Here is a 12,889-nt window from a genome sequence, read left to right as displayed (position 1 = left end):
GTACGTAAAAGTTTTACGGTAAAACTGCATCCATGAAAACGTATTGTATTTCCTGATGCAACGCGTTTAGCTTCGATTGATGGAACGGAATGGTCTTCTTTGTCCGAAAAAAAAATCCGTTCAATGTTTGACATTTTTATATCTTTCGCTATATTTTTATATATCGTTGCTGTTTTTTCTGCAATTTCCTTTGCCTTGCAGCTAAAATTAGTCATTTCGTAATTTTAATAACATGAATTTTATCCTCCCTGATATAGCTCTCTGATGTAAAACAAAAACTGATAATTACCATTTAAATACTTTACATTATATATCGTATCGTTATTGCATTCTCTGTATTTTTTTATAAATCATTATTTTAGTATATGAGAAAGTAATACTTCTGATGATTTTTTTTAAATAAAAATAACGATGATACCTGTAATTACTGTCCCAACATCGCTGCGTCAGACGTGACGTACTCGTTCAGAATATGCCGATCTAAGGAAAAGCATTCATGACGTCCGGTGCACTATCGACGTTCGCCTAGAGAGGCTCTGCGGCATCGCGGCCGCCAACGATTGTCGCTTGCGTCAAGCGTTACGTCACTAGTGTACCGGCACAGCCGCGTGTTGCCGCGAAAAAGTATTGATTTTTCGGAAATCGCAAAATATATATGTGTGCAATCGTACAAGATAGGCATCATTTAATCGTCAAAATATGAATTTTAGAGCTCTCGATGAGTCTCCAATTGAATGTGGAACTGCAACATATATCCCATCAAATATACTTTTCCCTTAACTTTTTCGAAGATATATATGAAATCCTTATATGCACAAGAGAAACTTCGATCTTAAACGCGATCTGCCTGATAAATCTAGATCACAGAATCGAAAATAGTCGCACGTTTAACATTAAACGCGCGAACGATTGAGTTTAAAGATTTGTCTCGCATTCCTCTCTCGCGAGACGAACGGCTCAGATATTATTCGAGGGATTACGCCGGATGCGAAGGACGCGTGAACGGCGCTTGATTGCGCTCGAGTAAACGTGCAAATGCGATTCCAATGATCACGGGAATCGGGAATGCGATCCAATTAACTTTTTTTGTGCGATGGATTCGATAATAGAGGTTCGTATTGTTTAACTGTCCGATGAATGCGTCCCGTGTGTCTCCGAGAGTGCCCTCACAGAACTTCTCTCTCTCGGCCCATAATCTCCTAACGGCGTGTCTTAAACGTGACGTCAGGGACTCAACGGCTTAGCGAGGATCGCGTCTGAGCATGAATGGACGACGGCGGTGTCTAACCGGGAAACGAAACCGACCGCATTTCGGGGCGAAATTTAGCGCGGAACTTTCCAATCTCCGGTTCGGCCGAACTTCGCGAGAGTTACCGAAGTATATCGATTGCCGGATTCACGAGGGAGTTAAAAGCGCTATTATACGTACGCCGAAAATATTTCCGCATCCCGCGGCCACTGGGGGAGTATTTCGTTTACGACCGGAAGTACATGCCATGCCGGCGCGCGTACACGTGGCGGTTTTGTGTTAAATGTTTGGAAGATTGAACGCCATCGGGCTGCTTAAATTTATTACGATAATCTCATTGTCCTTGTGAATATACATATAGCTATCGTATATAGAGATTGTACGGTTATTCTTTTACACGACGTATCTCTCATCTATCTAATATAAAAGTATCAATAAAAATTTGTTATCTTTAAAAATTAAATATCACGATTCCAATATAATGATTAATTAATTCGAAATTATTTTAGTACCAATTATTATTTTTTATATATTTATCAATTATTCTTAACGAGTGAAGTATTTTTCTAAGTTATATAACCGTTTATAAAATTACAAATGTAAGTTTACGTTTTACGTAACGTAATTATTTCTATTGCTCCTTTTTTAATGGCGGTATCATTTGGTATAGAATGTTCGATCTGCTCTCTCTCTCTTCAATAGATTGCAAAGGGTTCAGGCAGCACATGTAGGAATCATGTAACTTTGTCTCGCAACTGAAGATAAACCCGATACTTCCGCCGCGTTTCTTCATTCAGCGTCTGCCTATGACGCGGCAATACTACTTTCTCGTTACATTACTTATGAGCGTACTATCAGATCGAACGACGTCAACTCGCGGTATGCGCGCAAGAACGATCGATGCCGATGCCGCGCCATAAGCGCAATAAAAATAAAGCACAACGCCGCTAAGAATAAGATCTCTCCGCCACTCGCTGGTTACCGGGCAATTTTTTTCTTCCATTCACTGCCAGTCGGCCGGCCCGTGCGCTATCGCGAAATAGCTCGAAAATTACGCGACTCTCGAGCCGTCGCTCTTATCGTGTCGCTCCGCGAGAAGACGCGATCGATACTTGTACTCTAAATCCGTGCCCGCTATTCTGATCACGAATCTCACGACCTGTTCTAATGTCGAATTTTATTCGTGGAAATATCATACCCGAATCGCAGACACAGACGAGAGAATCGAACAATTATATTTGGCGGTAATTGCGCACGACGAAAATAGACTGATTAGCGCGAAACGCGTCACGGAACCGAAATGTGCTGTTATTTGTTCATGCGAGGATGATGTTTACGAAATCTCGAGTGGTGTCTATATCGAGATACTTCCTTTCCTGAAGATTCCTTACATGAGTATATATACCTACGCGTATCAAATTATTTGAAATTGAGCAACCAGAAATTGATGAATCTGAAATTAATCGACCGAGCTTTTCTCGTTCAAGATTCGTAAAATAAATCGCATTGATTTTCGTTAACTTATTTGCGGAAATGCCTCTCCCCTTAATTAATTTTACAATGTCGATATTCTGAAGTAATACCGATGTTATAGGTATCGACCTACGGCATGTATATCTTATGAAATATTAATTCGATACCGGCTAAATATAAAAGTAATGATGTCCTATAAAATTGTAGCGTTTCTATTTGTGTGGCGAGGCAGATCGCATTGATGTACCGTCGAAGTGCCCTATCGTCCTATTTGTTGACGCCCATGCCGAGAATTTGCAAATGTCACGGAAAACGTGAGAGTGTAATTTATCGTTGCAGAAACATTTCTCCGTTTAATTAGTAAATTCAATCAGTTTCAACACAAAGTCAATATTCTGATATGTTATCGGCGAAAGTCTCGATTTACATTATATACAATTGCATTCACAAAAATTCTCGAAACAATTAGATGACTTTTTCTTCATTTTTTTTCTTCAGCGTTTGCGCGCTCGGAAAAATAACCTACGCCTCGGATCAAATCGTTAAAATTAAGTCTTTTCGAAATTAAATAAAAGAAGAAGTCATTCTTTTTGATGCGTACTTCGATATTAAATCTCTTCAAGATGATTTAAATTAAAAGTAATTAATTTTTTTTCGATTGGAAGTTTTTTTATGTGCTTTTTTTTAGGAAACTCACAGCATGACAAAATAAAGTAATTTTTGCTATATTATATATTATTTAAATATATAAAAAAAATAAGTATTGTCATAGATTGATTAAAGAAAATTCGACTGCCAAAAAAACTTATAGAAGCTCTCATTAAGAACTTATACCATAGTTTGTGAGAGATGTAGATTAATATAACACGTGTAGATTAATATAACAGACGGCTAACTAATTCCTCGTTCCTGCATCTCGCGTATAATAATGAATTTCTAAAGGTCGCGCGGAAAACATATACACCCACGAAAATCCTTGAAATAACCGGCTTTCTGCGGCGAAATAGTCAATATATATCTATGTGTGTGCGCGCCCTTTTTTCGAGCGCAGTCGGGCGAGACTTTGCGTAAAGCGAGAAAAGTTGAAAACATGAAAAAACAAGATGAATCATCAACGCGTAAACATAGAATAAAAGGTAAAGCGATTAAAATTATTATTTCACTATATTCGGAATAAAAATAGCGGGTGAACAAAATAATCGCTTTTCGCAAATAAACGATAGAATTGTATACATTTAGGAAAATTATATAAATCTCTATAATGAAATATAAAAAATATTGCGATAAAAATTGAATGCTTTGAGAATATTGAACTTTGACGTAATTTTCAAATATATAAAGTTCAGCTCACCTGAAAGCACCGTGGATTTCCCTGCCCGATGCCATCGTCACTGCGATATCAGGTAACGATCCTGTGAAAAAATGAAGAGGCATTATTAGTCTTCACATAAGCATTCTTGAGAAAAGATGTCGCAGGTTTTTCCGCATATCGAGAGTCTTCGTCACGGCGTCGTTACATCCGTTCTCATTTATTTCCTTAAACAAGGCGACTTCTCTTACACTCGTACAAATCGCTTTAACGTGAACGAGGACGATGCTCTTCATCTTCCGCGAAATTTCTCATGCGAAACGAGACTGCTCGTCGGCAAAGAAAACAACGCGACTGTTATTCTCGAATGCGAAACGAATCCGCAACGATATCGTCTTCGTCTTTTAATTGCGCGAGCACCACAAAATCGAATGTCTATAATTAGGCGCAAACTTAAAGGCGCATTACAAAGAGAAACGCGTAACGAGAAAATATGAAGTAAGAGACGAGCAAAAGTCGAAAAGAATTCATTTCCATTAAGTAAAATGATATTTAATTATATAGTAAATAACTTTGTAATATTTTTCAAAAATTTTCCCAACGCTTCACCGGGAAACGTTCGTTAATGCCCGACGTTTAAACGTAACTGCAAAATTTATCTCCGTGCTCCAATTATGACAATGGGCGCATCTGTTAACCCAGAGGTAACGTTACATATTTCCAGCCGCGGATGACGTGTCAGTACTTAAGGCTTAACGACGCGCGAAACTCGCTCTGTAATTCGCTCGTCGGAGACAACGTCGTCGCAATTCGGGCTCGGACAATGAAGCCGTTCTCCTCCTCCGGGATTGGTATAATACCGCGCTATACCTCATCGGCGACGTCACACGCGTCTCTGAGAAAGACTATCGTGCACCGAGATATACCCCCCCCCCCCTCATTTATCCAGGAGACAACGAGGCGTGTGTCCGCGATACGTTTCGCATCCGAGGGCTCTAAATTCTGAACGAGATCACTTGTCCGTCTGATGAAAAACGACCCGGTCGGAGTGACAACGAGGCTTTATTCCAAATACCGACGTGATTATGACATAATCTGCAGTTTCTGAAAATGCGAAATTAAGAGTTGGCTTGGATATAAATTCTCGAATTCTTCAGCTGTATAGAGAAATGCTACCACCTAAATATACGACATCGCAATTACTCTTGGCGAACTTTTTTACTTTATAACAACGTTCTATAAAACTTGATGTAACAGTCTAAAATTAGTTCGCCGGTCTCGCGGCAGGTCGATATCGAGCGTGCTATTAGACAGATAGGCACTGTCTTAAATTTGGCACAGCATAAATGGACAACGCCGGTTGTCGGGCCACATTGATATTTTACAATCCTAAACGTAGAAATGTCGGGTTTTCGGGATTTCTGGAAAAAAAAACCATGTCCAACGAACGAGCGGCCAGTCTATATAAATTGTTGATTGTCCTGCTCGAATGTCGGGAGCGATGTCTCGATCGTGATAGATCGATTTTCTCCGCCCGGCATGCAGCGTGCATCCGTCGGCCGACACTGACGTACCGTCTTCTTTCATCTTTTATGGGACGCGCCCGCACGCGCTCGATTTTTCTATGCAAATTGCAGCCCCCCTCTATCTCTCTATTTAATGAAGATCGATTGACCGTCGCGCGTAATATCGAGCCATTTACGACAAGAATTCCTCGAGAGAGGAAGCTGTTCTCGCGTCTCTGTGATCATTCCTTTCAGCCCTTGAGCATTCCCCCATTTAAATCAGTTTGTCAACCTTGACGAGATGCCGACTAGGAATTTGAGGGAAATATGAGCGAATATATTAATCTTTCACTAGAAATAATTTGTCTATGAAGAGCGTGGAAGATATAAATCATTTATGCATTATGTTAATATCACAAGTAGGATATGCATATATTTTGCAAATATAATGCATTATGCATTAGATGCATTATGTTAATATCACAAGTAGGATATGTATTTATTTTGCAAATCAATTTTTACACAAATCTAATTTCTCACAGCTTTTAACTTTATTCTTAAAACGTCATTTTCCATATTATATATACAAATATGCTTTATATCTTTTATAAAAATTGTGAGAAACGCTACAAACTACAAACTTTTAATTTATTTTAAATATTATTTTTCTGTAGAAGCTTTTATCATTTATTACTTTAGAATGCAAATTTCAAAACAAGCATCAATATTTAATTTTCTTTAAAATGACGTATTAATTCGAGAATTGTTATAACATCTAGTAATGGAAGTTTGAGGGAACAAAGAGAAAGGGAGAGTTTTGACCTTTCCGATAGCCAGGAGTGGCAATCATATGCATTAATTGATATAGCGGAAACGCGGTCGGATTACATGGAGGGCACAGCATCGCGGTGCAATGTTAAAGGTCATCGTTGTACAGGTTCTTCCATAAATCGCGCGTTAAACTTTTTTCCCAGCAAATTTTTTGCTGGATTTTGAGTTAACGAAAAAATTTACACGGTTCCCGTTACTTAATTTTTATTTGCACGTAATTATTATCTCGATAATTGAATTAAAAATTAAATTTCTGCTAAAATTTTCTTACATGATTAATTGTAAAAAGTACTTTTACTTCGGGTATTACATAATTTTAGCTTATGCTTAAAAATTTATGTTTAGATTTTTATTTTAAGAAAATGTTAATTCACAAAATGTTAACCGAGAAATACGTACAATACAGATAAAGTTTATCATTTGTGACATATGAAATATCTATTACATTCCACGTACAACCGTATGTGCGACATATGCATACAAATATTGTAATTAATATCGATTTCCGTATTACTCGTCATACAGATATATCAAATTCTCGTGGATCGTCATGAATAATTCTTACGTGACATCCGTGCTCTGCAATGTCGAGTTACGCGCGAATCAAAAATGCGAATTAACATTATAAATTGTAGATTGAAAATGCAAAACCCACATAGGCGCCATATGCCATTGAATAAATTAAAAATAAATTTTATTAAAGAATAATTTAATAATAAAAAATTATACATACGATATGTTTTGCGTTTCTCATAAAGTCATAAACGTCGCACGGTACAACGGTATATTTTAGAGATTAATTAGAATCGCAAAATTCAAGGAAATAAATTTTGTTTCAAATAAACGCATTGAATATATGTATATTGAATTCGTGCATGCGATAATAGTCGATTCATCGTGATTAATTCAATGCGCGAGAAGTACAGAATATTCAGCGCATTACATTAATTTTTACAATATACGTTGAATATTTCGTAGCGGCGATAAATTCGTTGGTACGCAGCGTTTGTTTTTTTCTTTTTTGCGCGCGCGCGCGCAACCCTCGTGACGTTTAATATCAACAATACCGGCGCGGCGGATTGTTGCGTACACGCAGACACTTTGCTATCACTCGCGCTGCGAGAGCCGAACAGGTAGGCAGCGACGCGAGCCGCAGTGCGCGTCTATGGTCGCGCTATTATTCTTCAAAACGCGATTATTTACAATTATCAACCTACATGATTAATTGACTCCCACGATTTATAAACGTGCTGGTGTAACGACTACTTATTAAAGCCGATATACCGCACTTGTTCTTTTGAAGTCGCGATACCGAGGCACGGATAATAGGGGATGAGAAACATGAAATTAAGATCCTCCGCCTTTCAAGATGCATTCAAGATGCGCTGATTTGCGAGATATCATGGGTGTCGAGTGAAGCGTACGTATCTTTCTCGCTTTATCGTAACGTAATAAAATGCGAGGAACTGTCGCGCGTAAACTGTCGCGAGATTATCGTGTTCTGTTAGTATAATACATGTATGTAGCCAACTGTGTGTTTTCGCGAATGAATTATTCGTGATTGTCATCAAGAAGTAGTAAATAAGGACCGGCGGTCAACCAGCGGTTAACCAACGGACAACCAACAGAGAATCAAGAAAAGAAAAGGAAGCCCTGAGAGAGAGAGAGAGACCGTCGGACGTGACGACGAAACACAACCTGGAGTAGGTATGTATAAACAATATAATATCTTATTTTATTCATTACTTTTTCCCGTGATATTAATTAATTATCTCTACGACACTTTTATATGTATATATATTTTAAATTAGCGATAATTGTGTAAATATTACAATAAGTATGATATCTTATAGAGCTCATAAAGATCTCTATGATATCTCAGAGTTCCGCTTCGTTGGGATGGTAATTCATCATTTCACAAGAGCACTTATAATTAAAATAGAATTGTAATAAAATAGAATGCATGATCGTGTGTGCGTCAAGCCAGGCTCCGGATATGTTAGTTTATCTAGTATATCTTTAATTAGACGTATCTGACTCAATCTCGAAACCTTGACATCGCAGGCCATCACTTACGTTGCTTTATTAATGCAATGCTTAATTCGAGGCTTAATTAAAACGTCACGTGCGACGATCTTTCGTTGCAACATCTCAATAAGCGGAAACTCCCCGTCGAATGTAAATATGACAATTTTATCTGTCTCAGAACTTCTCTTCCTCGATTTTTATTATTATTTCTATGCGTAAAAAATGCATGTTATTATTTACACAAAGCATACAAATATGCAGTAAACTCTACAATATTTAATTTCATATTTAAACTGCTTTAAACTACGCAAATTTTTGGCGTTATTCTGGCATAATATTTTTGTGCACAAAATACAGATAAAAGATTGGAAAAAATATCGATAAAAACATTTTAAAAGCATACAGCGCAAATTAAAAAATATATATATTTAAATATTTATAAAAACATTTTAGGATATATGAAAATGTTCTTACCATAAAAGTATGAAATGTAATATCAAAAATTAATTGTTTTTAAGCCAATTAATTTTAAACATGAGATATTGATATTATTTACACAAATCTTTTTCAGCAAAATATTTTGTCGTAAAATGTATATGATTTTTGTTATTATATTGCTATGAGAAGGTCAAAAAAATATAAAAAATTGGTTAGAAAATATTAAACAAATTTCTGTTTTTGATATTGCACGCGACATTTCAAAGAGACAGTAAGCAAATATTTTAACAGTCATGTGATCATGAGAAATTTCGGTAAGAGTCGTTCGGTCACAATTTCTTCTGGCTCAACTGAAATGAATAACGTTCCGCTATTGTTTTAACCGCGATTGCCAATATGCACTGAGAGCCTTGCACAACGAATTCACATTGCCACATAGCGACAGAATTGGCACACGTCGAGAGTACGAGAAAAAAATCTACATCCTTCAATCGTGAAAAATATGCCAATCCAATTATATTTTATTACTGAATATGTGGTCAGATATATCACGTTCCAAAATATATATTGGTAAATTTAATCCGTAAAAAATATTACTTTATTTGAGATCACCAATAATTTCTTAATGCGATGAATAGTCAAATAATTGTCAAATCATATATTTGATTTATATCAGTTAATCGAATTTGTCTTTTAATGTGTCGATTGCAATTAATCGACAGCGATGCACATGTTTTTGAACATATTTAAGAAAAATAAAAGCTAAGCGTAATGAATGGTGACAAATGTGCTCTCTAAATATATCGGCAAAATCGATTGACTGAAATGGCAAAAGACTATTTTTCAAACTTAACCATGAGTTTCAAAGATCAGAGTTTGATAGAGCCAAATGCCAGAATCAAATGGAAAGATGAAAATTATCGATAAAACAATCACGACGCGAGATCTTTTTAGAAATGTTAATCGATAATTTCGATCTTCTCATATAGCTACTTAGTAACAAAAATTACACATTACAATGAAATAACATAATTTCTTCCAGAAAAATTTATTGCGCGTAATAAATTAATAAAATTTAAAGTTTATTTTTTAAATTCATTAGATGAGAGATATATTGCCGCTATTAATTTCTGATACTACTTTTTACTTTTATTATTTGTGATGCATATGTATCCTACTTGCAAATGAGACGGGCAATAAAGGAAAGCGGAAACAAAACGACGAACGAAATTGCAGTCAATTACATTACAGCGCGATTGTCGGGACCTCTTAGGTCCAGTTGCAACGTATCTGTCCGAAATTGTTTAATGGGGTTTAAATATACGATGCGTTATGCGGCTGCACGACGAACGCGGATTCAATTCGGCGCGGTGAGCGGTCGTATCAGTCGAAATTCGAGCGAAACTTAAATTTAAGCACCTTAGGTCCTGATGCAACGCGACAGCCGGCTGATTTCTCGGCCTCGCGACGCCAATGTAAATTTAACGTCGTTCACGCCGGATCTCGCGGGAAGATCGACAGGCTCGTTTCGCCACTGACACTCTCGTCCGGCACGCGGAAAGCGTAATTTGCGTTTATGGGTGAACAGGTGTTGTATCTAGGAAGAGAATAGGGTAGAAGGAAAAGTAGAATGAGAGAGCGAAAGGGAGGTGGGGGAAGATCAATTTATTATTATCCTGAGACAAACCCCAAGATAATCCCAAACCTACTTAGAGAAAAAGGGAGACAGGTCTTTGGTGTCAAGGACAGAAAATAATTTATCGGGGGGAGTTAATTGACAAAGCAAAGAAAGAATAATAGATATGCTTAAACCAACAGAACTCTCTCAATCTTCCTTTAGATACTTTTATAATAAGAAAATATATTTATCGCCAGGTATATTTATCATGTATCTATATTACGCTGACGTATAATATAACAAGTGGAAGGAGAGAGAACGGACATGGATATGTAATTCAAGTAGAGACAGACCGGTTGCGGTCAGACATTTTTTCGTGCCGGACGCGTCGTTACCGTTTCTACTGCGATTCTATTACGCTATCTTGGTGCATAATCATATACGCGATTTCTATCTATTCCATTTTTAAATTAATCAACAAAATTATCCATGCATGATGAATAAAAATATAAAAAGAAATAGAAAATAAATAGATTATGACATATGAATTATAAGAGAATTCCAAAAAACTTGAGTGAATAGAGAATTACATATTAAATGACGTGCGACACGTGCATTATATTGCCGTTCGTTTGTAATTATTTCACGAACTTATAAAAATATATTTTCCAGAAAAATCGTGGTTTAAACGAAGGTAGCATTTATTATTCGACATAATCGAGTAAAAGCGCGCGACAGGTTTTCCTGTAATAGAATATTTTTATCTCGCCTGTCGCATTTCGACCGGTCGGATATTCCAGGAAACAGCGAATGCGAATATCCGGTCGCGAAGGAAAATTTCCGATTTATCCGTCCCGATTTAAGCTCTCGAAATCAATTATTCATTACGCTCAATGGAGCAGTCGAAGCAAATTTTGCTCCAGCTCCACGTCAAACGAAACTAATAAGCCAGTCTGCGAGTGATCAAATTTAAGGTAAAACTTAAATTTGAACGAGATCGATCGCCGGGATCGTAGCTGTGGGCTTTGAATTTTATTTGAGATACGACCGAAATACACTCTTGGGAGTATCATTTCTCATCGTTAATATGGGATAGCGACGATTAGGTTCTTCTCGCTTCGTTACGGAACATTTCAATCCGTCTCGACCGCAATGGGCTATGTGAGATCTCTCAGTAGCTTCACATTTAAACGACAAAAAATTGCGGTATGTACGTATATAAAGATAAGCTTCTTTTATAGCAAACAATTCTTAGGCATTCTTGTTTTATCATTTTTATTAATTAGTTTTTATATATGTATAATATTATTTATATAATATTATTCAAGATTCACACACACACACACACACACACACACACACACACACACACACACACACACACACACACACACACACACACACACACACACACACACACACACAGTTTTAATTGATTTAGCTAATTATGCTCACAGTTAATGAAGATAATAAATTAATCTCAGTTTCATTATACGAAAACGGAAACATTGAAATTGTAAAAAAAAGGTAACGTGTAATAATTTATTTCTCCCGAAATTGACTTATAAAATATATTAATGCCATATAATTTATTTAGTTACGAAAATTATTATTGTGTTGATCTAATTTCCTCGAGCGATGATCCCCATCTCGCACGAAATTAAATCCGATTCATCGAATTATCTATTAGGTATTCTAGGTAAAAGATTTAACAGATGTTAATTTCGACCGTCGCTCGAAATTACAAAATTATCCGAACATCATGTCGCATCTTTTCGATTACATTTCCCCACATTCGACCAGACGACTAAGCAGCTAATTTCGCTCGAATTCGATTAACGTGACGGATTAAGTCCCGATTCCAGGATTAACGGACGTTAACCCGCGCATCGTCCCGTACATAAGAGAAACGATCTCTCTCGCGACCGACCCGGCCATCGTCATCGTCACGTCGGGCTGGCTCTATTAAGGGTGGGTAAGGGGTAACTAAGGGAGTTTCTCCGGAGGCCGATCGATTGCACGTAAAAGTGCCCTCGTATTTTGAAGGGACATAAATACATTACACACACACACACACACACATATATATATATATATATATATATATATATATATATACACACACATATTTTCACTTTCTCTCTCTCTCTCTCTCTTGCTTCTCTTACCTCTCACCATCTGTACTCCAATACTCCCGGAGTCGTCTCGCGAGAAATGCTTTTCTATGATCGCCGCCGTTTTTTCTCTCCTCTTCTACGGCGACGTCGGCCCAGCGGAATTGCGTGCGGAAACTATAGCTCTCTTCCTCTCCTTCCCACGCCGTTAACCACCGACGCACCTGAGAGACTTCGAGAGCAAGGCAAACCGAGAACACGATCCTCGCTCGTCGAGCGTCCCGCGCGAACTGATCGGCGCGGGCATCGACGCTCGCGCGCCTC

General features: G+C 37.4%; 1 protein-coding gene across 1 annotated transcript in view; it reads right to left on the bottom strand.

Moving 5' to 3' along the window:
• The window catches only part of LOC143899195 (uncharacterized), an 18,697-nt gene extending 5,808 nt beyond the window's left edge, over positions 1 to 12,889 (bottom strand). The window contains exons 1-2 of the mRNA XM_077409272.1: positions 12,620 to 12,889; positions 4,074 to 4,134 (exon numbers count right to left, since the gene is read on the bottom strand). Coding sequence (XP_077265398.1) covers positions 4,074 to 4,134; positions 12,620 to 12,629 — 71 coding nt within the window. The 5' untranslated portion in view covers positions 12,630 to 12,889. The remainder of the gene's footprint in view (positions 1 to 4,073; positions 4,135 to 12,619) is intronic.

This window comes from Temnothorax americanus, unplaced genomic scaffold (genome assembly GCF_048541705.1).
Source record: "Temnothorax americanus isolate GAGA-0224 unplaced genomic scaffold, ASM4854170v1 Scaffold26, whole genome shotgun sequence".
Taxonomy (NCBI): Eukaryota; Metazoa; Arthropoda; class Insecta; order Hymenoptera; family Formicidae; genus Temnothorax; species Temnothorax americanus.
Note: the sequence above shows the minus strand (reverse complement) of the source record. Positions and strands in the feature narration are given on the sequence as shown.